The sequence below is a fragment of the Phoca vitulina genome, unplaced genomic scaffold, assembly GCF_004348235.1.
Source record: "Phoca vitulina isolate PV1807 unplaced genomic scaffold, GSC_HSeal_1.0 scaffold9, whole genome shotgun sequence".
In the NCBI taxonomy this organism is placed as follows: Eukaryota; Metazoa; Chordata; class Mammalia; order Carnivora; family Phocidae; genus Phoca; species Phoca vitulina.
In genome coordinates, this window is record NW_022589712.1 from 15,002,314 (window position 1) to 15,029,666 (window position 27,353).

Sequence of the window (27,353 nt, forward strand, 5' to 3'; positions counted from 1 at the left end):
CCTGAGAAATTGCTCATACTACATTCTCTGCAGTCTCTGCTTCCCATCAGCCATCACATCTCATCTATCACAGAAAACTAAGCTTTAGTTCCCCCATCTTCCATGAGGCTTATCCTAAGTATTCCAACTCACACTGGTTCAACTTTGAATTCCTACAGCACTTCAAGTCTTCACTGCTTCTCTTGACACTGGATTATCATCTCTCTGGCAACTACTCTACTCCTGTTTCCTTTGCGGTATTTTCTTCCTCTACCAGGCTCCTAAATGTCAGTGTTTCTCAGGGTTCTGCCCTCAGCCCTCTGTCATCCTTAGCTGACATTTTCTTCATGGCAATCTTAGTCATGTGTGTGGTCACACTCAACTGCCATCTCTCTGCTATATATATAAATATGAATGGGCATAAGTTAGTGATGGTTTGTGCCTAGGACCAGAACTTACCTGTGGGTATTACCACACTCTCTGAAGGTTTGTGTTTGAATTTTAATATAATCTCTATTTATTTTCCATGGCAGTAAATAGACATTCTTAAAAAAAAAAAAAAAAAAGGTACAAGTTGATCTAAAATGGTAGAGAATTTCAGGTTCTGGTTCAAAGTTCTGCCCAAAGTTCAAACCACACCCTGGATTTCTGGAAGACCAGCAAGACCCCTGGCCTAATAAGATAAGGGGAGCTGGGAGAGTAGGCAAGTGAAGTTCCACAGGCCATTAATGTTTGTGGCTGGCACTACTGTTAAGTGCCTTATGGGTCATTGATCCACTTAACCCTCAAACTACCCCAAATAGTACTATTATAAGTGCTCTTGCTTTAGAAATGAGGTGACCAAGGGACAGAGGGACAAGGAGTTCACCGAAGTCATACAATCAAGCAACAGTGGAGTCAAGGTATCAGGCAGGCTGATCCCTGAGCCAGGGACTCCCAAGAGAGAATGGAATCCTTGGGAACTCCACCCAAAGGTAGTGAGAGCCAAAGGCAGAGTATGTCACATGCTCTGGGAACAAAATCCTTACCTCAGATATCATCCCTAATCTCATAAATAATAATCCCATTTGAAACTGCCCCCAATTATTTATTACCCGGCCAATAATAGTTTTTTAAAGGAAAACGCTAATCCAATTTCTAGTGCAAAGGTTGAGAACTCTGTTGAGTTCCATGGAAAGAGAGTTTAATGGAGCTGACAACCATACAGGAGAATAGCTGGATGAAAGTTTGAATATTTCCTTAAGATAGGATTACAGAAAATATCTATTTTAACTCATCAACAAATGAAAAGTGATGTGTTGTTAATGTTCGTATATAAGAGTTCTGAAATTCTGCACAAAGAACATTAGCATTCACCCTTCAAAATGTAAGGCTCTCTATAAAATGTCAAGAGGTTTTCCCACTCACTTAAGAAAAATATCTTCACCCCAAAATACAAGCAAGTGTTGATTTTCCACACTAATGGGAAACAAGAATCACCTGGCATAAAGTTCCTTAAAACCCCATTTAGTCAATATCTTTGCATCTGTGCTCAGTTACTAATGTGTAACCAAATGACCTGATTTGAGTTTCCTCACCTCTCCTTTCTCTGTTCACACCAACCTGTTGCAAGTGCTAATGAACGGTGAGGCCAAGAAGCCCCAAGTGAGAAGATGCAAGAAACAAGGCATGCGGATGACACAAAAGAGATAAGTCAAGAGAGGAGTTGTGGTTTGACACAACACCTTCTTAAAACAAGTCTGACTTCCAGCCTAATTTCCACACAAAATATGACATATATTAGGAGGATAATAATCTACTCATATGCAGAAATACTAAGAAATTCATTCATTCATTCAACAGCATGGCATAAGCATCTACTCGCTGCCAGTCAGGGAGTGTAGGAGGGCAAAGGACAGGAGAGGGGACGGGCAGGGGCAGCAAGACAGGGGAACAGAAGGAAGAGGAGGATCCTCTCTGCCCTTGGAAGGCAGACAACTCAAGGAGGAAGACGTGGGACTCTGGGAAACACAGTCCTGCTCTAACATGGGCCTCTGGTCGGCTTTTGAGTATGATCCATAAATCATTCGTTTTATGACCCTATCCAAGAGATAGGAACAACATGTCATCACATAAAAAGCCCACACAAATATGTCCAGAAGGGCAAATGGAAATTGTTACTTACAAAAGTTATTTGGGAATCTGTATGCCATTAAAGATCACATGGCGACAAACATAATAAACTTCAGGATAAAATAAGGGACTGCTGAAAAGAAAACCACAGGCCCAAAATGGCATCACTTAGGTTAAAGCCTCAGGTCAGTAAACCAGGGCTGGATCCCTAACCTAACAGCAGTTTCGACCTTCCCGGAAATGTAAGTCTTAAACTATCCATCAGGAATTTTCTGCAAAGCACCAGTTAGATAATCTGTTACCTACGCCTTCCCCATCCCCCCAAAGGAAGATGAGCTCATCGGCATACTAAGACCCCCTGCCATTCCCCCTAAGAGAAGATCTTGCCTGGAATAATCCTTTCTTTTCTTTTGCTACTAACTCTCTTGCCCCACCCTCCTTCCCATAAAAATCTTCCATTCTGTGCAGCTCCTCAGAGTGGCCCTGTCCTTGCTAGATGAGATACTCACTGATTCATGAATGGTTTCATAAAGCTGATTAAATCTTCAAATTGACTCCACTGAATTTTGGGTTTTTTTTAACAAGAGGCAGGGGACTGTGGTCGAAAAGTTCTAGGCTGGGTCAGGATGCCTGGGTTCTAGACAAAAGGCTGCCAAGACAGCTGCATGGGCTTAAGCAAGTCACCAAACCTCTCTGGTCTCAGCTGCTTCCCTGTAAGAGAAGAAACCCCAACTATGTTTTCTAAATTCCTTTCCAGCTCTGTGATTGTAGGACCATGATTCTGTCCTATGCCTCTGACCAATAATACATCTGTGGCCAGCTAGAATTTCTTCAATGGATCTCATGAATGCACAGCCCATGTTTCAAAACTCTTTCCCAAGAGTAATAAAATGTGTGCAGATGAGATGGCGAGAGGCGGTAGCACTGCGTTTAAGCACTGCCTCCTTTGTCTGAGACTGATTCTAGATGACAAACACCCATCCCATCACAGGGAGCTGTCGGTGAGGGCCAGCATGTTTCTAACCGCTAACATGACCTGCCCGCAAAAAAAAGTCGCTTCTCTAAAGGAGGCATGAGAAACAGGAGGGAAAATACTAGAGGGAAGGAACAAGAAATGGAGAGACAAAGGAAGGAGGGAAAGTACTTCTGTATATTTGACTTTCTCTTAGTTCATGGAACTCTACCAGCAATCCTTGAAGTGGGAACCTGAATAGAAGAAAATACAGCTGAGATATCAAAGACAAAGTAAGCAGAATTCATCTACTGTGTCTCTCTGGCCAGGCTAGCGCGCAAGGCTAGAAAGAGTTCCAAAGCAAATGATTCTGGAATAGGAGACAATTTGGATTTGGTTTAAAATGAAGAGAGGTTCTTTTGCACAGAATGACTTCATCAAATCTTTAAACATAATTAGTGACCAGAATTGCAACTCTTCTGAGTAGGGACCAACGGCTCTCTTAGATGTGGAAGTTAAAACTGAATCTTCGAGTTACTCTCCTTTGATTTTCCAATTCACCCAACAGGAAGCAAGCTCAAAGAGCAGCCCATTCTTTTGTGGATTTCTAAGAAGACACAATAGATCTCTCTGTGATGTAGCCGCGACCACAGCTGCAGATGGTTGTCAGAGGCACGAGGAACACGTGGGACATGTATCGAGCCACACGCCATATGGATCTCATGGCCAAAGAGGATTGGGTTGCTGTGCATGATATGCCTTTTTGGGGACAGCAATTCCATAAGTTTCAGGAAGTTTTGGAGTTCTGATGTGCTATTATTATCTCTTTGACTAAGGTTAACATAAGCAAAGTGCTCTCTAGAATTCTCCTGTGTCCCCCCCCCAAGCATCTTTGCCACAAGCATTTTCACCACATAACTAATCGCCCATGAGGCAATTTTGTTGTTAAAGATAAAATCACAAAAATCAGAAGAGTGACATTCATTAAAAAGGGCATAATGAAACATGAAAAACGAGTAACAAAATTAAAAAGACTTTAGTGCAAATTGAAAATATTTGATTACGCTCAAAATGTATAGTGGAGATTTATGCCAACACTGTGCAAATAACTGATTTTATTTTGTGGATTGCATCTAAGCACTTTTCTTCAAAGCTGTTTGAAGAGTTTTTTTTTTTCTTGTTTGCTTGTTGATTCGTCTCCTCATTGCACTTTTTCTTTTTTTGCTAGAATTTCCCTTCCTTAAAAGAGGCATCAGTTTCCCAATACAAGGATGCATATTTGTGAAGGAGCTTTGTTATTGCATTGTGAAAGCCTACACTGCTATTTATTCTTGACATATGTCACATGTTCATTGATAAGATATTCCAAAATTTTATGGGAAATGTGTGTTCAAATCTCTGTACCACTATATAGACTATTATGAGGGTTAAGATTTATATAATAAAAAATGGGAGTTGGGACGCCTGGGTGGCTCAGATGGTTAAGCATCTGCCTTCAGTTCAAGTCATGATCCCGGGATCCTGGGATCGAGTCCCACATCAGGCTCCCTGCTCAGCGGAGAGCCTGCTTCTCCCTCTCCCTCTGCCTCTGCCTCTCTCTCTCTTTCTCTGTCTCTCATGAATAAGTAAATAAAATCTTAAAAAAAAAAAAAAATGGGAGCACTGGGGCGCCTGGGTGGCTCAGTAGGTTAAGCGTCTGCCTTGGGCTCAGGTTACGATCCCAGAGTCCTGGGATTGAAACCCACATTGGGCTCCCTGCCCAGAAGGGAGTCTGCTTCTCCCTCTCCTTCTGCCTCTCCACCCCCCTCTCTCTCTCTCTCTCAAATAAATAAATAAAATCTTTAAACAAAAATGGGAGCACTGTGTCAACAGAGAAAGGAAACCAAACTGTCAAACAAACCCAACTGTCAATCCATTTTTTTTATCTTTTATGGCAAAATTACTTTACAACCAATTATGCACTAAAAATGTTTGCAGCAAAAATGCTGGCAGCAAAGATGCTTACAGTCAAAGTACCTAGAACCCTCTGGAACACCTCAACCTCTTTCTCCTGACTCATCTCCTGCTGCTCCTTTGCCCATCTTCCAGCAACCAATTACGTGCCAGTTACTTCCCAACCTGCCATTAACTTCGCTCGCCTCAGGCCGTTGCTCATATTGTTTCCTGCCAAGAATACCCCTGCCCAGCCCTGTGAGCCTAGAGAAATCCTAATAGCATTCAGACTCAGCTTCTCCACTCTGTTACCTCTATACAATGTGCCCACATCTTCTCAACCCTCTTCACCCTGCATTGCAATAAATGGTTACACAGGTTGTCTGCCCGTTAGACTGCAGAATCCTTGTGAGCAACATCTAATATATAGGAGGCAGCCAAAAAAAAATCTTTTGAATGTATTTAAATTGAATTCAGCGGCGCCTGGGTGGTTCAGTCAGTTAAGCGTCTGCCTTTGGCTTGGGTCATAATCCTGGGGTCCTGGGATCGAGCCCCAAGTGGGGCTCCTTGCTCAGCAGGGAGTCTGCTTCTCCCTCTCCCTCTGCTGCTCCCCCTGCTTATGCACGTGCACGCGCGCTCTCTCTGTCAAATAAATAAATAAAATCTCTAAAAAATAAAATAAATAAATAAATTGAATTCAAGTAAGTGAATTATATGGAACTATGTCATGATATCCTTAAAATAACTAGAAATACCTTAAGAGGTTAATAAATCAGCCCTGATATGTGTTCAACTGCCTACCCAAACTTCTCATAGACAAGAAGAGATAATAAAGCAAAAGAAATTTCAAGTTTGGATAAGTCACTTCCAGTTTGCCAGAATTTTCTAAACTGCTATCTAAGGGACTTTAGAAAAAGTTACTCAACATGTAAGTCACTCTGTGCCACTTTTCCCCCTTTGAAAATAGGAATAACAATATTTTCTGTAGCCAAAGAATTGATGACACTAGATAATGTTTCTGAAAAAAATAAATATACAAAGATCCTGAATCCAGATGCTGATGTGAATCTTTACTTTTTTTTTTAAGATTTTTATTTATTTGACAGAGAGAGACACAGCGAGAGAGGGAACACAAGCAGGGGGAGTGGAGGAGAGGGAGAAGCAGGCCTCCCGCCAAGCAGGGAGCCCGATGCGGGGCTCAATCCCAGTACCTTGGGACCATGACCTGAGCCGAAGGCAGACGCTTAATAACTGAGCCACCCAGGCACCCTGATGTGAATCTTTAAAACCTATTTTGAAATAACTATACAGTAGTCCTCCAATAAATGTATGACAGCAAAGAGGATTTTAATAACTATGTAATCCTTTTTCTTTTAACTATGCAATCCTTGACTCCTCTTTCACATGCTACATGAAAACTATCAGAAAATCCCATCTGCTCCCCCTTCAAAGTACCTAGCAATTCAAATTCTTGACATTTAAAGAAATGATGTTAATTTTAAACAAGAAATTAGTGTGGTTGTGTTTTTTTTTTAAAGTCATCATCCTTTAGAAATGCATACAGAAATATTTACAAGTGAAATATAATTGAGAAAGCTACGTACTGAACACATGAAGAGTCATTATATTATTCCATTTCTATGAAAAGTTTTGCAAACTTTCACAATAAAAATTCAGAAGGTATTCCTCTTTTCAAACCCTCTACTGGATCTCCAGCTCATTCAGAGTGAAAGCCAGAGTCCTGACAATGGCCTACTGAGGCCTTACACACTCCAACCCCCAGCCTCCTCTCTATTCACCTCCAACCTCTTAACTCCAGTCATCCTGGCCTCTCTGTTTAATACACACCAGGTATGCTCCTGCCTCAGGGCCTTTTCACTGCTGTGACCTCAGGCTGAAATGCTTTTCACTGGGATATCCTCACGGTACCACTCCCTTCCTTATTTCAAATCGTTGCTTAAATCTCACCTTCGCAATGGAACCTCTGCTGATTTGTCTGATTTGTTCACTCGTCTACTCACCGTGCCTAGAACAGTGCCTGACATACAGTAGATGGTCAATAAATATTTGTCGAACGAACCAACGAACAAATGAATGAATGAGTAAACTGGGTCTACAGCCATCCTGTGCCCTGCCCTCCGGAACATCATGACATCCTTGAAGACCGAAACCAGGGATTACAGACAGGTCAGCAAAGGCCTGCCCTGTCACCTCACCACCACAGTGGCCCGCGTGCAATGTTGGAAGGGCTGACCTCCCACACACGCAGCTGAGGAAGGCAGGCCTGGGGTTCTGGGGTCACAGCAACTCTCTAGAACAGACATGCGCACAAATTCTGCTCAGGATGGAGCAGAATTTGTTTTTAAAGGGCTTGGTTCATGTGTATAATCAAAACATGCTGCACATTAGAGGTATATTATTTGAGAGAAATTTTCAGGTGATTTCTGAAGTGATCTGATCTTGGAAATGGAATGAATAAACGCTGTGGAATGGGGAGAGTGGGGGGCGAACAGCTCCACTGTTACTCCCTGGGAACGTTAAGGTTTCAGGCTTCCCCAGCACAGGGTTGGCATGATGTCACTCGGAGTCTGTAGTTTCTTCTCACCTCTGGACAGCAGCTTCCAGTGCTTCTTCCAGTTTCTAGACAGTATCCTCTGGTGGTTTTGTCTAGACAGCAAAGTCAGAAGCAGCCTGAAATCTCTGGGAATAAGCACTCCGATTTCCAGCCTCTACCCCACTTTACTCCATCCTCATCTAAGACTTGGCCTTGGTCAGCGGCCTTGGTCTTTATTACCTTTATAAGTGATATTTATAACTTTTTATATTTAGCTCTGAAATACTTTTCCTGATTCTTCGGCTATAGTTCTGCTAGGTATAAGCATGCTATGAAGCCAAAAGCAAAAAACTCGAACAGACCAACCTTTGATTCACTGCCTTTCCATCCCCAGTTCTCTGCTCAAGCCTGGCTCACATCCAGTTGGGACAAAATCACTCAGCTGTGAGCCAGTGGCCTCGGCTGCCACCAGCTAAAGCAACAAGTTTCTTAAGCAGCTGAGAACCCTGGAGAAAAACCCATCCAGCCCTGCTCCAACTCTTACCTCCCAGCTATGTCTTGGAGTATGACTCTGGGAGTTCTTCAAAGTCCCTGGCTTGGGAGGGAGTAACAGGAAATATTTCCAAGGAGTTGGAAATTCTCACTCACACTCCATTCCCTGTGGTCTCACTCATAAGTCTTCAGAGACTTTCCCCCCAGAAAATTACACACATACAGTTATCTGACCTATACTCGGAAGATTATTGGAGCATTTCCTTATTCCACTGACTCCAGCGCATTTCCTTTTTCACCCCATAGCCTTGATTTTTTTTTTTTTTTGCAATCCCCCTTGAATCCATGCATTGGAGATCCCCCATGCCACATACCATCCCCACAAGGCCCCACGTAGCTCGCTAGTCTTCCAAGCCACAATGGCCAAGCTCAAGTTCTCTGCTATCGACTCAGCCACCCCCAAACCAAAGAGGTGGAGAAGGGGAAATGTAGATCTGTTTAATATGTTATCTAGATAGGAGTCCTGCTTTTTCTTCTAAATCTTTCACACCCTAGAAAGCATGTCAGAGAATTATTTTTCTAAACTACTATTTTCTGAAATCTAATAATGTTACAAAAATACAAGAGAATCCCCCCCCGCAAGACAACCAAGTGTTGTTTCTATAGCACTCACTGTATTACTCACTCAACAAAAGTTACCTAACTAGTAGCTCTTTTAACCCGATCCTACTTCTCAATTTTCTCCTCATGCAGAATTGTAATTTTGTAATATTACATTGTAATATCTGCCCTTGTCTTTTGTCTGTCTTTCCAGGTAACAGAATAAACAGATATATCATTCTGTGTTTATTCTAAACCTACGTCCTTAATTACAATGAATGACAGCGACAAAAGTAAGCGTGTGAGTTCTATCCTGGCCTGCCTCGTTTCCTGATAGGAAAAGACAGGCAGGCATCTGTGTACTTGCTAGAAGGGGCAGCCATAAAAAAAAAAAAAAAAAAAACCTTCAGGCTTCAAAAATGAAACACAGTAAACAGTGAGGCAACATGGCTAGTCCTTCCAGATTTAACCAATAAAAATGCAAGACGCCCAGTTAAATTGAATTTCAGATAAATAACAAAGAATTTTTTAGTGCAATATTGCACAGGACATAGTTACGCTCAAAATTTTTTGTTTTTTATCTGAAATTGAAAGTTACCTGGGCATCCTGTAATTCATTTGGCAATCCCAAATATGATGCTTTTACGAGAAGACAACAGAGATACACAAATCCAGCAGCAATTACGGAGTTGAGTTCAGGACAGTGGGGACCATTAATCATAACGGGCTTCACCGTGCTTTTCTCGTCAAGAGACAAAAGTCTGTTTTGGACAAAATTAGGCTATTTGTAGGTGCATTATGTCTTGAGCCAATGGGATATCACATTAAATTAATGTTCACCCATTTACTAAAATTACCTAGGAGGTTAAAAGACTAATGTACCTTCTGACTCACACAGCTTAGGTCATTCACGGTCAAGTACTATCTAGCAAAGCACCGTTAGGCATGTGGCTTTAATTGATCTTTCTCACTTTCTGTCCCCCTGCTGCCACTCTCTTTCCTGTAGATCCAGTTAGAAAGTTTGGGCCTAGACTCTGAGAAGTTTAAAATGATCATTTTCCAAGGAGAAATCCTGACTTAGAAAAAGCCACCACTGAGCTAATCATCCTCTCTGGGTACAGCATCCCTTGTCCGCAAGGAGCCACCAGCTCCCAGAAAGCAGGGCGACCGCCTCTCAAAATATCACTGCCGTAATTTTGTTTTCAAGTTTGTAGTGGAAATCATTTTGCTGTGAGCATATTGATAGCACTTTCACAACCAGAAGTAAATACATTTGGTCTACAATTCCTCACAAAACAGAAAAGAAGGTAGCTTCTACCACCTCGAATTATTTTCCTTGCATACATATAAACACCATAAAATTAATAAAAGCAGATTTAATTTCTACATGATTCTCTTTACAGTGTTGTGAATTACATGATTAGTACTTCCTTTTTATATATTTTCACTGGCAACTTGAACAGCTAAAGAGCTGTTAAAATTCACTAAGAGTTCCATAACATTGAAAGAGTTAAAAGTGAAAAAAAATTACAGGTCTGTGTAATTATAAATCTTATCCTGATCAATACAAATTTCTACAGAATAAATGGTGTCACATGATCTTGGATTAGTACAGTTATAACCCTCAGCCACGCAAGCCCTTCTGTAACACATTTATCAGGAACAAGAATTACACTTAGGACATATGGTTCCACCAATTGCCATTCTTATTAAACTTACATTTCATTTCCTGGAACAATATTAAACTACAAGGGGAAAAATTTAATAGTAAACAGTATATAACCAATGTTGGGTTCACTAATTAGCTTCAAAGAAGACACATGTTTTTCAACGTTGGGACCATGTTTTAAAAAAAAAAAAAAAATCTATTGTAACCTGGCTGCTGGGTCAAGCACAGATTGAATTTTTTTTTAATTTTGCCAATACTAAGGTGAAATATCTATTATGAAATAAATCAAGTTCCATTTTCACATTGGTAATTGTGAAACAAAAATAGCACCCAACCAACTTAGAAATCTGAAAGGAGTCGGTTTAAGTCCCCACAGAAATCTACTAATTCCTAACCTTAAAGCCCTGGACACAGGAAAAAGAAAAACAAGAAAAGAAATCTTCAATCACAAAGTAAATAAGATATAGTTATTAGAACTGAAAGAGAATGATCAAAATGTAAGTACAGGAAATACATTTCCACTAGAGCCTTAAAACTGAAGTGGCCAACCAAGGTTACAAATTCTCACTCGGACCATTTGCCAGTTAAACAGATGGCCTGATGCTCACCTCCACCATCATTACTGTTCGGCAATCGCAGCATCAGGCATTCCTTCATTCCACTTGGCTTGGGCTTCCACTCTCTATGCTAGCACCATGACAGTGAGGACAGCATGGCCTCTATGTCCTCAGTGAACAGGGGCTGGTCATACCTCCACGTGTTAAGGATGAAGTCACGGCTGGAGGCGACATGCGTTCTTGTCCTGTTCTGCCTACGCTAGCTGACATATATTGGGGAAGCCACTTCACCTCTCTAGGTTTTAATCACTTTGCTTGGAAAATAAAGTGGTAGGAATACATCGTGCTTATGGCCCTGCCTGGGTTTAAAATGCTGATTTCATGATTTTTTTTTTCTGTGTAAAGAGAGGGTTGGACTAAATGAGCACCATAATTCTGTCCAGATTTAAAACCATTGGGTAGGTTTCACATACAGAGAAAAAAGCATTAGGTTGCTATCAGGAATTCTTTGTAGGATTTTGTTCAATGGCGCCTTCTGATATTAGAAGGGAAAACCATCCCCCTACTTAATGGGAAAAAAACGTTGGAACATGCTTTTAGCAAGCATCACAAAAATAGCCATTTCCCATAAAACTAAAAGAAGCAGCCTGGGGACATAATCTAAGATTAAAGCATTGTCACAACTAACTATAAAAGTATTACAAGGAATTAACAAACCAACTGCCACATAAATCGATCACTGATAGAAGACATCCGGTCAATTTTTCTGCATACTATAGTGCGTAAAACTTGAGCTCCAGAGTCCAACCTATAGATATAGAACCCCTAATCCTCCATTACTGAATTATTACCAGCTGTGTGATTGTGGGCACGTCACCTGCCCTCTCTCACTCTTAGTTTCTTTATCCAAGAGATTAGAGTAGTATCAGTACCAGCCTCTTACCGTTGGTATAAGGATGCAACAAGATCTTCCACCTAAGGCTTTCAGCAAGGTCTGGTGCTCTATGCTCAGAAAATACTAGCAATTGGTATTATTAAAGTCATTTCTCTGATTCTTAACAACCTACCCTCATTTGCTTAATTCAACAGTTTGGTTCTATAAATTATCGAGCAGTTATTCTGTGGAAAGAACTGTCCTGGAAATGTAGGGAGTATCAGGGAACAAGACCCGGCTTCACTTCATAGCCTCTCCTGCCCTTCTTTGCCTGGCTAAATCCTCTTTCCATTAAACCCTTTGGACCTCTGCATTCATAGATGGGGGCCCTCCATCAAGTTTTCCTAGTAGTCTCTTCTCTGTGACAATTCTTATTCCATTGTTTTTTAATTGTCTCTACATTTATCATCCTCATTAGTTTATCAGCAACTTGACCACAGATAAGACGTCTGATCGCTACAGCTACCATAGAAGTTAGTACATGAGTAACATTTAATAAAACCTGCTGAGCGAGTCAATATATCCATTAATAAATAACTCTATTAAATTACTCTAAACTATAAAATTAATAAAATTCATAGACACGTTTACCTGCAACCATCATGAAAGGCATTCTATGGTGATTTCCATAACGGAAGTACCCAGAAAAGGTGCCATGGGCTCACTATGAACATGTGAGAGAATGCTAGGTGGAAAACCCAGCTGGTCGAGGTTGACATTTGAGCTGACCTTGACTTCTGGCCTAACAGAGATGGGACAAGAAGAAAGAAAGGTTCACATTAGAGATGGAAATGAGTGTGAAGAAGTGGGAAAGTGCCATTTAAATACGGCTTTGAACAGGAGCTTCATGGATGAGAGGAGGAGTTTAGTCTGAATCAAATTACAAGGGCTTTGAATGCCACACAATGGAATATGCATGTGTTCTTTGACTAGTGAGAAACCTCTGAAGGGTTTTAAGCAGAGGAAAGATCAAATCAAGTATACACTTTGGGGAGCAAATTGAAAAATCAGAGTTTGAAAGCTTGAAAGCTGAAAAGCCAGTCGGAACCTATTGCAGCAGTAATAGAAAGCTGGCCATATGTATAGAACAGAGAGAACGATGTGAGAGACATGTGAGAAGAAAATTCTTGTCTGTGTGTTTTAAGATGTTATAAATGACCGATACTGCATTTCCAGGAACTATAGCTGTTCAATATAAAAACACTAGAACCTGTGAACACTTCTCCAGGTTACCTGATAAGTTTGCTAGCCATTTCTCAACGTCAAAAGCAGACTTCTTAGAACAGGGTTGGACTTGTTATAGAAAAGCAACTTTGGGAGGGGAGGTGGCGCACCTGGCTGGCTCAGTGGGTAGAGCGTGCGACTCTTAATCTCCAGGTTGTGAGTTCTAGCCCCATGTTGGGTGTAGAGATTACTTAAAAATAAAATCTTTTTAAAAAAAAGGAAAGAAAAGAAAAGCAATTTTGGTTTCATCAGTCACAACTACTGAGCACTAGAAGCAAAGAAAAAGAACCAGAAAGCCCATCACCATTGGGGTGATAGTCCCTCAATGTGTGGGGCCTAGAACTTATACTGCAAGTCCTGTGGGCACTCGAGGAGACCCATGTTCACTTCTGAGCCAAGGAGTTGCACTTATCCGTATTCTGAGATTTCAAGGACATGTTTTCAGCTCATGACTCTGGGCAGTCACGTGAGGAAATGAGCAGCCATGAGAACTGAACAATGTGTAAAAAGCCTCACCAAATTGCGCCCTGGGCGTTCATGCCCATTTCCCTTACTGATAAAGGAGTCTTCTAAAATGCAAAATGTGGGGGGAAGGGAGGCCTGGATGGGGGGGGGCGCGGGGGGGCGGGGGGAGGGGGGAAGCATTCAAAACAGCACACATTCTCTTTGCTGAAAAAAATTCTGTAAATACCTCATGACAGAAAGAGTACAGGAGGGGAGCTTTAACTACGTCTTGCACATCAAAGACTCCAGGACACTTTCCAAACACGCAACTGGAAATTTAATGCAACCAATTAACTGTACTGATATTTAGGGCTTTAAAGTTGTATAAACAATGCTAGAGTCTGGTGTGTGGCAGCTATCAGAATTACAGGAAAAAGAACCCTGGGGTGGGGGAGGAGGGAGGGGTAAAGGCATCAATCACCACTGATTATCTAAACCCTCAACAAAAGTCTACATCCTGAAGGCTAACCGGCGTAGGTGTGTGTGTGTCCTAATATTCTCCTTCAATTTGTCTACTTTGCATCTAGTCAACATCCAATGCACCTTGCCTACTTCAAATCTTCTTTTGGAAAGATGAGGAGGAGAAATTAATGTTACTGTCATCCTTCTTCTCAGCACGCCGTTTACCCTCTGCTTCTGAGACCCATGTGGGCCCGATGAACTGAAGATGTGGAAGTCAGGCCAAACAGGGTTCAAACAGTCCTCCAAAGGGTGAACACACCAAAATCCCCCGGGTGATTCTGAAGTCATCCTTGATTCGAATGTGCAGCCAGGGTTGAAAATCCACTTTTGCAGATGCACTAGAATGTTAGCTTCTGTCCGTCTTCCTTCTCCGTGTTCCTGTTTTCCAAATCACAGAGAAACACCTTCCTTGCCCTCTGTCCATCATGGCCTCTCCACAAACTGCTTACCTCAACTTCAACTATTTCCCTCTCTGGGACTGCTCCAGTCCACAGTACTTAATATCCCTCACTCTTTTTATTGACTTACTTATTTTTACTTATTTGGAGTTTATTACAATTGCTTTGTTCTGTTTTTCTAGCATAGCACCTGGCACAGATTAAGCATTCCAAGAAAAATTAGCTTCCTGCTTCCTTTAGGTTGGAAAATTTAACTTCTACTCACAATAGGGTATTAAAGTTGGTCCCTTAAAGGCAAAATAAACAAATATAGGGAAGTCACAAACATTCCAGACTCTTAAAGAGCGCTTATATTCACCTTCTTCAGTGTAGAGTTGCCAATTCCCTCCTAAAGGAGTTACAAAACTAACGGCTTGCTATGTGCCAGGCATGTTTTAAAAGCTTGATGTCTATGAACTCATTTAATCCTCACAACAACTGAAAGATGTAGGTCCTACTTTAATTGGCATTTTACAGATGAGTAAACTGAGGCACAGTGAGCCAGAGATTACAACTAGGCAGGAGTCAAGTCAGAAACATAAGCTGCCTGCCTCCCAAACCTGTGCTTAAGTCACTCTATTACATAAAAGCAATTCTCATTATTTGTGGTAGTTATGACTTTCAAATTTCCACAAACAGTAAATTAGTGAATACTAAACCACTGCTCCAAGGGGAAATACAGCCCTGTATTTCTTACAAGCCTCTGATCATACCATCTCCACCAACCAAACAATACGTAGCCTCATTTCATGTGTTTCTGTTTAAAGATATCTTATTTAACATATATTATTGATTCATTAACATTGAACTCACAGCCAACAGCATTAGAACTCATGCCCAAAGTTTATCTAACACACGTGTCTTCTACAGCCTTGATCAGACACGTCACAGGCTTCTGGCACTCAGGAACATTAGCCAGCACTTCTGCATTATGCTTGGGAGTCATTTTCAACAGCAAAGTCGCCAACAAAAAGCAAAAAAAAAAAAAAAAACGTGGCACTACACAGACTGAACAGGACACTTGTTTATAGTAGAAGAGCTGACACAAGAAGGCAGAGTATCACCTTGTTTGACCTCAGCCGGGAGCACGCATGTCAGATGACTCAAATTTTTCACCACTCTGCCCATGTCTGCGAGTGACTGAGGAAGTGCCATGAGTCCTGATTGGGGGGTTACCAATAAATTTTAGCAAGGAGGCAAATTCGTAAATATGGAATCTGCAAATAATAGGAATCAACTGTCCTTGGGATACCCAATGGACTCCTTTCCACTTTTATTCCTGGGGGAGGGGGTTCACAAATTCCCCACATTCCTCCAGTCCCATCTAAAGATCCACTGCTGGGGTGCCTGGGTGGCTCAGTCGGTTAGGCGTCTGCCTTCGGCTCAGGTCATGATCCCGGGGTCCTGGGATCAAGCCCTGCATCAGGCTCCTTGCTCAGCGGGGGAGACTGCTTCTCCTTCTCCCTCTACTGTTCCCCCTGTTTGTGCTCTCTTGCTCTCTCTGTCAGATAAATAAAGAAAATCTTAAAAAAAAAAAGATCCACTGCTGAATGGCCATTCTCCCAGTAAGCAACCTGAACGAGTCAGTGTGACTGGTGCTTCCTGCCTACCACCAGCCATTCACTCAACTAAAAGCTGCTCAGGACATCCATGTGCCATGCCCTTTGCTAAGAGCTGAGAGAAATGCAGTGAACAAGATATGGTCTCTGTTTGGACCAGTGCTCAGGGATTCCTCCTATTAGAAATCAAAGAGAGTTCCAAAGGTCCCAAGAGTTTTTCGGATAACTACAGAAAGTAACTTCTCAAAGTAACAAAATTGTATCTTGTACTCAAATTAGAAGGTACATTCTTTCTCTGTGAATTGCTTGAAATGTTCCTGCAGAAATAAATACAACCATTCGTAAGGTTGTATTGAGCCCCGTTCCAAATTTCATGAAAATAACAGATGAAACAGGTCAGTAAAGAAATAAACCAGAAAAGGTGTAAGAAAAAATCTGGGAATATGCAGATGGAGCAACTAAAACAGGAAAAAAGAAAAAAGCAGCAAGCAAGCAAACTTGATAGGAGAAAAGAAGCCAAAAGGAGTTTAAAGACCATTAGAAAATAATGCAAAGAAAAAAGAAAATACGAGAATGGACAACTACTAAAAAAAAAAAAATCAGCAGAGGAAGTATGCCAATGTAAAAATTACTATTTCTAACATCATTTAGTTGCAAGAAATTAAAAGAAAATTGTCTTTTACTTTCAGGGTCTTAGAAAAAAATCTCAAGTCTTTCTATGAGAAAAGTGAGTCCAGTTGCCAAGAACACTGCCCAGGAAGTAATACCCAGCACACTCACACCGCTGTGGGGAATAGGCAGGAGCCCCAGCCCAAGGGTGCAGCCTGGGAATGGGAGCATGGAGCCGGAGGAGGCTCTGGGACCAGACAGCTCTGGAGCTTTCCAGCTCAATGGACGTGAGAATCTGAACACTATACTGCGGAGGCCATTCACTCCCCGCCCTAGGAACTGACAACATTTGGGAAACTCTCAAAAAACAAGAACCCCATCTGAGTTTATCCAGGACTTATTTGGATATCTAGTCCCGAACATTTCTTAATTAGCTTTTTTTTTTTAAAGATTTTATTTATTTATTTGACAGAGAGAGACACAGCGAGAGAGGGAACACAAGCAGGCGGAGTGGGAGAGGGAGAAGCAGGCTCCCCGCTGAGCAGGGAGCCTGATGTGGGACTTGATCCCAGGACCCTGGGATCATGACCTGAGCCGAAGGCAGTCGCTTAACCGACTGAGCCACCCAGGCGCCCTCTTAATTAGCTTTATTAGCTTTAAGTAAACTTCTATAATTTTCCCAAAGCATAATTCACAGAAAGTAGAAAATTACAAGACAAAGTAGCGTACTATCTCATCCACAATAACACATTTCATTAAAGTAACTGTTATGGGAGCAGACTGGGGGACCCAATTTTGTCCCTCCAAGAAGGAGAAACCAAAAAAAAACAAAAAAAAAACTCCAGGCTTGTTTGGAGTTTTCTTTTTAAATTTTCTGTGTAGTACTTATTAGATTTATGGTATTAATATTACTGATAATATCATTATTGATGTTTTGACTATTTCTTAAATTATAACTACACAAAAATACGTGAAGTACATTAAAAGGATTTGATTTCTGCATAGGATAAACATCTTCAGACTCTATAACAGGCATCCAGAACTACTACCAACCCCAACTGATGCCAGTACTTTCTTTTTTTTTTTAATTTTATTTTATTATGTTATGTTCTTGCCAACACCATCACCATCCTCATCCTCACCACCACCACCACCACCATCCTTATCCTCACCACCACCATCACATCACGATTCCTCCTTCACACCATCGTTAAATCACTTACGAGTGTCAGTCATACCCTTTCTTATTTGAGCTAGCTTCTTGAAATTATTACTTTACCAAACTACATAAAATTTCGTCAGTTGGGACCAAAGTAGTTGTCTTTTCTATCTTTCTTAATAGGGTCTAAACATGCACACGTGACTGAAAGTGTTGTCAATTAATGCGAAGCTTCCCTCATAATTCCTAATAACGTTCTCCAAGGTGCAGAGCTCAGGAATTAGGATTTCTTCCCTCCTGAGATCAAGAATATGATTCTTCGCCTCCAGCCCACTGAAGTCCTCAGATTTCAGAGGGCAGCAGGGGGGTAATGTTTTACAAGTGGAGCAGGGAACAGCTTAAACGTACCTTTTTTGAAAAAGGGCATTATCTGTCAATGCATTGGCAGAGTTTAAAGTATAAAACAAAACGATTTGATGGCTTTGATGGGCTGCCTGCTTTCAATGAAATCCCTCACAGTTTCACTTTGGTTGGTTTGTGTTCGAGTGGCTGTATTTTGGGGATTTATAAAGCATCTTTCTCCGGAATGTGCATCTTGGTTCTAAACAGTTGTGGCCATTCTGTGTTTTCCTTCTTCAAAAAGCAAACGGAGTCTTGGGATTAAGCTAAATGACTACTTTGTCCTATCCATTCAATGTATCCTGGAAAAGCAGGGAACACACTTTTAGCATGCTGTTCCTCTCACTGGGTTCTTCTAAAGTTACATTAAAAATAATACCGATGTCACAGGAAGGAGTCAGATGTATTCGTTTTGTACTGAGTGTGTATTTTAGAAAAAATGTAATTATAATTTGTATATTTCCTCATGTAAAACTATTTTCACATAAGCAGGGTTTTGATTTTTTTAATGTATCTATAAATAAATGTTATTTATGATAACCTAGGCTGCAAATAAATGTTGCAGATGGTGATAAAGATTTTATTTAAATTTCACTTCCACAGAAAATGATTTCACATGATCATTAATTTATATTTGTAATGGAACTCCTGACCACTTAAATCTGTTCTTTCCTACTATCTTTTAGCTTACAGAAGCACTGGAATGAATATTAATATGTGAAAGAAATAATGAAATGCTGAATGCTTGTGTAGTTATGTACTGCTTTCCTATACACTATTCCACTTGACAAAATTATTACTACGTTATCATTAACAGAAAGTGTGTCATCTTTTATAGTTTTTCCTGATATCTGTTGTTCTGTCATTGTTGATTTCTTGCCCCTGTCTTTTATGTTCTTAAAACAATAAGAAACCCAAATGCTAAACCTGAATTTTCCCAAATTAGGAATGTCATATCCTAAATATATTTACAAAAGCAATCCAAGGATCCATATTAACTGAGTGCGAGAAAGAAGATTATAATAAGTGGTAATTATCCTGCGGGGGCTTTCTACCAAACAAGCCACATGGAGTAGGTGAAAATGAAATGGGGATTCAAGATGTGAATCCATTTTTCAACCTAAAATACACTCAGTCCCAAGGCAATATGTGGCTCCTTCAACTACTCTTAGACCAACACAAAATGTCAGGTGAACAGTAACAACTTAAATGAATGAAAGTAAGAACAGAAATAAAGGGTGCTAAAATATCACCTAAATACAAGGAAAGAATTGCTGGAAACTTGCAAACTAGCTATTCAAATCTCTCCCTAGAAATGAGCCTTATTTAAAGTTGAGAAATCGTTTTTAAATGATCCCCAATGATCGCACTACTCATTCAAAATATGCATACAGCCAGCAGAAAAATTACTAAGACATTGATTTTGATGCTAAAGATCTGTGTGTATGTGCAGTTTGGCGGGGAGAAGTGGGTAAAATCTAGCTTTTAAGAATACTGAGTAGTAAAACTGAAATGAACACAGAGCACTAAATACTTAATTTGAATTTTTAAAAACATGGTGGATATAATATGTTTCATTCTTTAGTTTTATTCAAACCTCCTAAGTCGTTTGAACACTCAAAAGGAAATGAGGATAAGATAACTCCCAGGTGCCTTCATCATGAAATTTTAGGTAAGACACATCTTGGAAAGTCACAACTGGCCCGTTTACAAATGTATTCCCTCTCAACAATTTGCTGGGACATGTGACAATCTTTCTCACGTTATTGTATGCCCAGAGCAGTTTTATCTATTACATTTCTTTATACATAGATATGGCTGCATATTGTGGCCTTTAGAAGAAAGTAACCATAGTATCTTTTTTTAAATTTTATTTTATTATGTTATGTTAATGATGTGAACTTCATGTAAATTCTCTGAACATCCCAGTGGGACATTCAGGTAGACAATCCACATGACGGCACCATGTTACAAATGGAAAAGTTAAGAATCAGAAATAATAAACCTTAATCTAACTGACCTGAAGACACCAGCCAATTTATAGGGAGAAAATAATATAACGACAATCAAAATACCTTTTTGGTTTGTGTAGCTAAAACAACTAGCCACTTTCCTAAATTTCGTGTTTCATACCAAGCATAACATGTTAGGCCACTAATTTTCAAACGTCTACGGTAAGAAATACATTTTACATCAGAGTCGGTGCATATAAACGTATATAATTAAAACAAATTTTCAGGAAACAAAACCTACCCTTACTAAATATTATGCACTGTGATACTTTCTATTATATTCTTTTCTATTTTATTCCTTAAAAAAAAATGTTCCAGACTCACTAAGCGATTTCATGATCCTCTGGATCATGACAAGCAGTTTGAAAACACTGCTTGCAACCCCCAAAACTTTAGTAACTACTGAAGATAACGGAAGGTTTCTAAAAGTGCCTAATCAATTTTTTTTTTCTTTTTACCCAGAGTTATTCAGACAGGAAAACTGAGAGGGCAAAATAAATAACATCTGTCCATTTGAAACAACACTTATATAGAACCATCTCTTCCTCCCTGGTTACCCAGAGGCATGATTCAGAGCAAAGAGTAAGGATGTTATAGGAAATAAACTACAAAGAAAAAATCATTCTAAAACTAAGTTTCCACATGGAAACGCATGTGTATGAGTTCTTAACTTTATTATTAAAGTTCCATGTCATTTTTTTCATTATTCTAAATATATTTGAATACCATCTAATGCAAAAAGTTTAAGATGGGGCATATTATAGTAATATTATTTGCCACCGGGATGATGAGCAATTTTGAATTAAATGTGGTCTCCTCTTTATTTGACCATGCTCACTTTGTAATTATTAGCAAGGCAGTAAATAATCCGCTGAGGAGCAGTCTCATTAGTACCCATTGAAATTCAGTAGGATTAATTTGCAATAAAAGAACTGAAAATTAAATGAAAAAGAAAATAGTTTCTGGAGTCCACCATAAGGTTATGGAATTCACATCATACCAAGTGCCTTCCTTCACATCAAGGAGTTTAAAAGGTTGTGTGAATAAGCCTTAATCGTTATATTTTGTTCTAACACTTCAAAAAAAAAAAAAAGTGAGCAGAATAAATCCCTTTTCTTTCCACTTTAACCCTGAATTAAAACAAGTAAAATTAATTTGAAATATGCCAACTTTCTAAAGTTTTGTTCATTCTTTGTCTTTTAAGTAATAACTCAGTCTGAACCTGTTTGGCTGTGGGATGCTCTAAAATCCTTTGAGGAGGCTGAAGGATATGGGATACGTTCAGATACCCCAAGAGTGTGCCCTTCAGTATCCTCTGGGGTCAACCTGCACCTTCTTCCTGTTTCTTCTGCTGTATCTCTGGAACTAGAACACTGAATAGGAAATGGTCCACAGTGTGCAATGCAGAAGGGTCCAGATGAGGGAGGGAGGCAAATCCAGACACCAGTGTGCAGTCTGGCTGTGCCTAACTCAGCACCCAGCCACGTGGGCGCCCTGAGAACTCCCAAACCCACCCCAGAGTACAGGTGGCCGTTAGGTGCCTAGGGCACAGGTGTTCATCAGTATCACCCACCTAAGCCCTCCCCAGGTCCATCAGGAAGAGAACACAGAAACTGTCAAAAGGGGTAGTAGGAGAAGGGAAGGGAGGAAAGTATAATCCTTGGGGTTTGGGGATGTAAGGACCCAAAACTGGCCACTTAAGTCACAAATGTGTTTCTGTATGTCCTGGACTCCTAACACTTCTACAGCGACTAAAAGGTGCACAACCGAGCTGACCCCGCACACCATTCCCGGGGCACGCTCTGCCGGTAGGCCAGAACGTAATTTAGCTGGCACGAGGGTTATTTCAAAACACTCTTCCATATGGCATGTTTTAAACTCACAAGACACCTATAAATTTTCGGCTGTCAGAAGTCATATGCCAGCAATCTGCTCCAACACGTACCCAGCCAGATAACTCAGAAATCAGAAACTCATTAAGACATTCAATTCCTCTATTGCTCTTTTGAGGAGAACAATTCAATCCCAAAGCCTCGAACTTGGGATGGAGAGAAAGGAGGGAAAGTAGGTGCAAGCACTGCTTGCTAAAACAAACAAAATCATCGTCATCATAATAATAGCGTGCATATCTCCAATCAGAAATTGTAGATGAAAGGAAATCTTGCGAGCACATTAAAACAATTTCAATTAATAATAATAATAATAATAATAATAATAATAATAATAATAAAACTCTGAGCTTCGCTAACCAACCCTACGCACCTCCAGCCTTAAATACCAAGACGGGACATTCACTAGGGACTCCAAGAGCTTTGTGTTTATTTGCTTTGGGGTGTTCCCCACACACACACAAATAACCGCTGCTTTGTACGATTTTCCAAAATGAGTTAGGAAGCCCATGGGTTTTCGGATCTGCCGCTTACGCAGATGGTAGGGGGATAGAGAATAGAATCTTCTTTAAGCTGCCAGGCGAGAGAACTTGGCTCTCGAAAGCAAGATCCACAAGTCCTCCCCCCCGCCCCCAGCCCCACCACCACGCCACCCCACAGCCCGGCCCAGCCGCGAGTTACGCGGCTCCTGCGGCCGGGCTGCCGGCTGCCCAGCCCCGCGGCCTACGGCCTCCCGCGAGCTCCCGGCCGCGCGGGCCCCCCTCGCTCCCTCCCGCCCGCCGGGCGCGCAGCTGCCACCCCGACGTGGCGCGGCGGGCGGCGCGGGTACCTGTAGAAAGCGGGAGGGCCGGCCTCGCGCACCGCATAGCCGCTCGGTTCGTTCTCCAGGTAATAGGGCACCTGCTGGCCGTGGGGGTGCAGGAAGGGCGAGAGCTGAGGCGGCGGGTGCAGCAGCACCAGCGGGCTCGGAGACACGCGGTTGAGCGGCGGGAAGCCCCCCAAGCCGTTGGCGCCGAACGCCGGCGCCTCGGACCCGGAGCCGTAGGCGACGCCGGACTGGCCGTAGACGGGCGCGGAGGCTGCGGGAGCGGCGTTGAAGTCGTACGCGCCACCCTCGGGATAGTTGTACACGGCGGGCTTGCTGCTGTCCACGTATACCTCGCCCAGGGGCCGCTCCAGGGGGATCTTGAGCTGCGGGCGGTTCAGGGTCTCCAGCTCGGTCCCTTGGATTTGATGCAGCAGGGCCATTCCGGGCGCTTTGGTGTGGAGGGTCATAGTCATGGTCAGTGGCCGCGGGCAGGGCGCGCACCGTCTCCCCGCGCGGCAGAGGGCTCAGCAGCCGACCAGCCACCTGGAAGAAGAGCACAGCCCGCTGTTAGAGGTGGCGCAGCGCATGTCCCGCCACGGAACGAGTTCTGGCCCTGCCCCGGGAGCCGGCCGGTCCCGTGGAGCGGGGCGGCCAGACGCGATCAAGTGCAGCCGGGCGCGAGTGCGCTCAGCCAACTCCCGGGCTCGGAGTCTCCAACTTTAAGTACCGATCTCCCGCGCTCATATGCATTACAAAGGTACTGGAAGCCGGCCAGGGGCTGTTGCCTTGCACTGACATTGGTTTAAACATCACTCCAGGCGCAACTCGTTTTGGAGCGATCCCAAAACGCAGCTTCCCTGAACTTTACTTTACTCGTCGCTGCTGGATGGAGGCTAAATTTCACTGCCGGAGGGCGGGGGCGCAGAGCGATCTCCTAAAGGTGGCCCGGGGAAGACGAGGTTTAAAACAAACTCGCCAGACTCATCCAGGGGCCGGCTTTCTCCACCGTGCTGCCTTATGTGCCCCATGCCAGACTCCTATCTATCTCTGTTTGTCTCTCTTTCTGTTTGATCCACTCTCCTAGTTGGCTGGAAATATGTAGTGTGTACATAGAATGACCCTGGGGAGGACCACTCTGTTACTGAGATATGGCAGATAGAATGGGGTGCTCAGTTGCATGTGCAACCAGCCACAGACAGCTATATTTAGCAGCTGCAGGGACTGAGAGGAGACATCTGGGGAGAAGGGGGGCGAAGATTCAAGGTGTACCTATAGGAATGAGCTGCACTTTGCCAGCAGCAGAATGGTGCCAGACCTGTTTCCTCAGCGGCAAAACTCCCCCCAAGTGGTCCCTTCGAGCCACGACCTTCTGAGATGCTCCCAGCCTGACTTGTATGTTTGTGTTGGACCACAGTACTGTACTTGCTCCCATTATGAATTCTCATGTGAATGATGATTCACAAAAACCTTTGGTTAGGCGCACATGGGTGTTCGCGTCTTCCACAGGTTATGCAACCAAAACTTCAGAAAGCTAAATATGAAATGTGACCTTTTCATACGAAATGTAACCTCAGTTCATTAACCCAATCTTTGGCCACTATGTTACACTGTTGGTCTAACCAACAAATTTTGAAATGCAATGCTCCATTTCTGTTCTTTATTCCTGCGGTTCGACCTTCTCCATTTACTTCACTCTGATATGCAGAATCAAATATTCAGATGAAAAAGGAATAGAAAAAAGTTTTGAACTGAATTAAAATCTAAGCATACACACACAAACAATATATGTATGTATGCACACACACGAGATGTGGTAAATCTACTGTGCACCCACAGTCCCGGAGAGTTTATACTTTTTAATAAACTTCCTTTGCCCCAGCCTAAAAGACTCTGATACAACTATCTGATATGACCATTAATGCTTTGCTTTAATTGCTATCCCAAACACCCAACAGATTACCTAACAAAATGTTCGTGACACATATAAATGCCACGGTTGCTGTTACTAACAGTAATTTCTTAAAATTTTTTTATACTAATAAGTATACATTTTACCTAGTTCTTATAAGAACAAACAGACCATTTTTGGATACTATGCAGATGTAGTTGGTTTAATATGAAGACAAAATTGAGCTTAGCATCAATAACCATAGATTGTAAGCAAAGAAAGGGTTAAAACACATTAGGTGAATCACAGATATTTCTCTTTATGGCCAGCAACCATCACTTTCCAAAGCAATTTTTTACAGATGATTTCGTTTCCATAAATCACACTTTCAATTTTCAAGTGTCTTTTTTAAACACAGGCAAAAGCCCTTCATGGGGCTCTTAAAAACCTGCACCCGCCAAATTACACATAAATTACACAAAGAATCCTACAAGTCCTGGAAGAAAAAGGAGATGCACACATAAACCCATTGAAAACAACAAATCCTCATCTCCCTGCTAGGATACAGACACTGGCCAGAAAGGTAAGTTGCTTTCTCAAAATGCTAAAGCTACAAAGAGAGAAATCAAAACAATCCTACCCTGCTGGATCAAGAGCGTCTTTCCAGAAATGTTCCATGGGCTTGTAGTAGTCGAGGGCTGAGGCAGGGAGAAGGAAGGAAGGAAGGAATGTGCTCGCATGTGCGTGTAGCTCCGTGTGTGTGAGCGAGGCAGAGCGTGTGTGGATGTGTTTGTGTGTGGAATGGCAGGGATGCGGGAAGCAGCCAGTAGGCAGGGCACTTGGCAGCCCCTCCCGGCAAACACAGCAGCTGGGCTGCTGTGTGGAACTGGATGAATGGCAGTGGGGAGTGAGGAGAAGCTTGCTCTCTGTTCAGGGAGAGCCGAGTGGTACAGCTAGAGTGATTGTTATTGGGGAGAAACAAAACCCCAGTCCCATTTGCTCCTTATCCTTGGAGCCTGGAAAGTCCCCATGATTTCTGCTGCCACCCTAAGCAAGAGGGAAAACAGGCTTGCTGTAAATCATAAGCTTATGGCTAAAATAGAATGCCAGTCAAAAGTGTATGGATATCAAGTTTACAAAATGTGACATGGGCGGTTTATCCTGAAGAATATAATTTAACAATAAAAGCCTTCTGGAATACACTTGGATCAAATGCCTTGCTGGCCCCAGTGGGTCCCCCCTCCCCAAGTCTCTGAACAGACCCACTATTGCCGTGCCTCCGATTGCACCAGGAAACCAGACTTTGGAATAAATGTTTTGGCATTCTAGGGATGTGTTTCCAGCTGAAATGTAATACTCCTCCACCTCGTTAACCAAACCCACAAACCTTTCCACGAATAGCTCAGTTGACTGCTTTCTGTAAACATACAGAAAAAAATTTATTATTAAAAGCCTGGGGTATGAAGATAAGACAAAGGTGGGTACCTCCATTTTAAACAGATATTAGGCTTTCTAGTTGTACTGGCATTGGTCACGGAGAGTGGGGGGGTCTCTCATTTCACAGTGGTGCCCTGGATGGATCCACCTGGTCCTCAACTTTTCTCCTGACCATGGTACTAACACACAATAATAAGGTGCTCCGTTTTTGCCCTCACCCAAGGTCCCAGGACACGTGACACCTAGTGGAACCCTTGTTACCAGATATTAGTCATGGCCTTGGGTATTAAATGACTCCAATCACAATGCCAGGAGCAGCCAGTCTCTGGCCCTGGGACCCTATGCAGTTACCAAGATATAATGAGTGGCTCTCCAGAATGGTACAGAGAAAGAAGTAAAAAGTTATATAGAAAAGAGTTACAAGAATGTTAATGTTGTCATATTGCAAATATACATTTCATGCTTTCAAAGACCCCAAACATTGCAATATTGGAGCAGAGAAGGGCTTCCTCCACAATTGGCTGTAAAGACAAATATTGAAAAGACAGTTACCCTTTGTAGGTGACAGTGGTGAATCCTAACTCCTCCTTAGGTCAACAGTGGCCACCCATGCACTAGGCCAGTCCAAAAATGTGGATGTGCAGGACGGAAGAAGGGAAGGCAAGAGAGGGGGAAAAAAGAAGGAAGAAAGAAGGAGAAATGAAGGAGACTCCGCAAATAATCTTCATAGACATTGATTATTCTGAGACCAGCAGTCAAGGTTAGTCCACTAAAGGCAGTTTTTCTTGAATGCTTTCTCTCCAGCATTCTCTTCCCTCTTTCTGGTCAGATTCATCTCCCAGGCTTGGGGACAAGGCTGGGAGAGGTACTGCACCTTGCCAGTTTTCCTTTACTGCTTCTGGCAAACAACCCCCCACCCTGCCCCATGCAGTGGGCTCCCAGCTCTCCCCTCGCCCCTCTCCACGCGGTCACAGGGCACGTGCTCCCCCCACTGCCACGACTGCGGGCACTGGGAGGTGAAAAAGGGTCGGATGTCTCTCTCTCTAGTTCCAGCGCTGAGTGCACCCCCGGACCCACTTTTCCAGTGTCTCCTGGGCATTTCTGGCTGGCTCAAAATGTGAGTCATCATTCTCTCTCCCACAAACATGACGAGTCTTTCAACTCTGGGCTATGAACAGCATCACT

At 42.2% G+C, this 27,353-nt stretch overlaps 1 protein-coding gene across 1 annotated transcript in view; it reads right to left on the reverse strand.

Moving 5' to 3' along the window:
- Positions 1-25,522, reverse strand: part of ESR1 (estrogen receptor 1) — a 265,211-nt gene extending 239,689 nt beyond the window's left edge. Inside the window, exons 1-2 of the mRNA XM_032407648.1 lie at positions 25,372-25,522; positions 22,865-23,386 (exon numbers count right to left, since the gene is read on the reverse strand). Of these exons, the coding sequence (XP_032263539.1) occupies positions 22,865-23,316 (452 nt within the window). The 5' untranslated portion in view covers positions 23,317-23,386; positions 25,372-25,522. The remainder of the gene's footprint in view (positions 1-22,864; positions 23,387-25,371) is intronic.
- Positions 25,523-27,353: the final 1,831 nt, after the last annotated feature.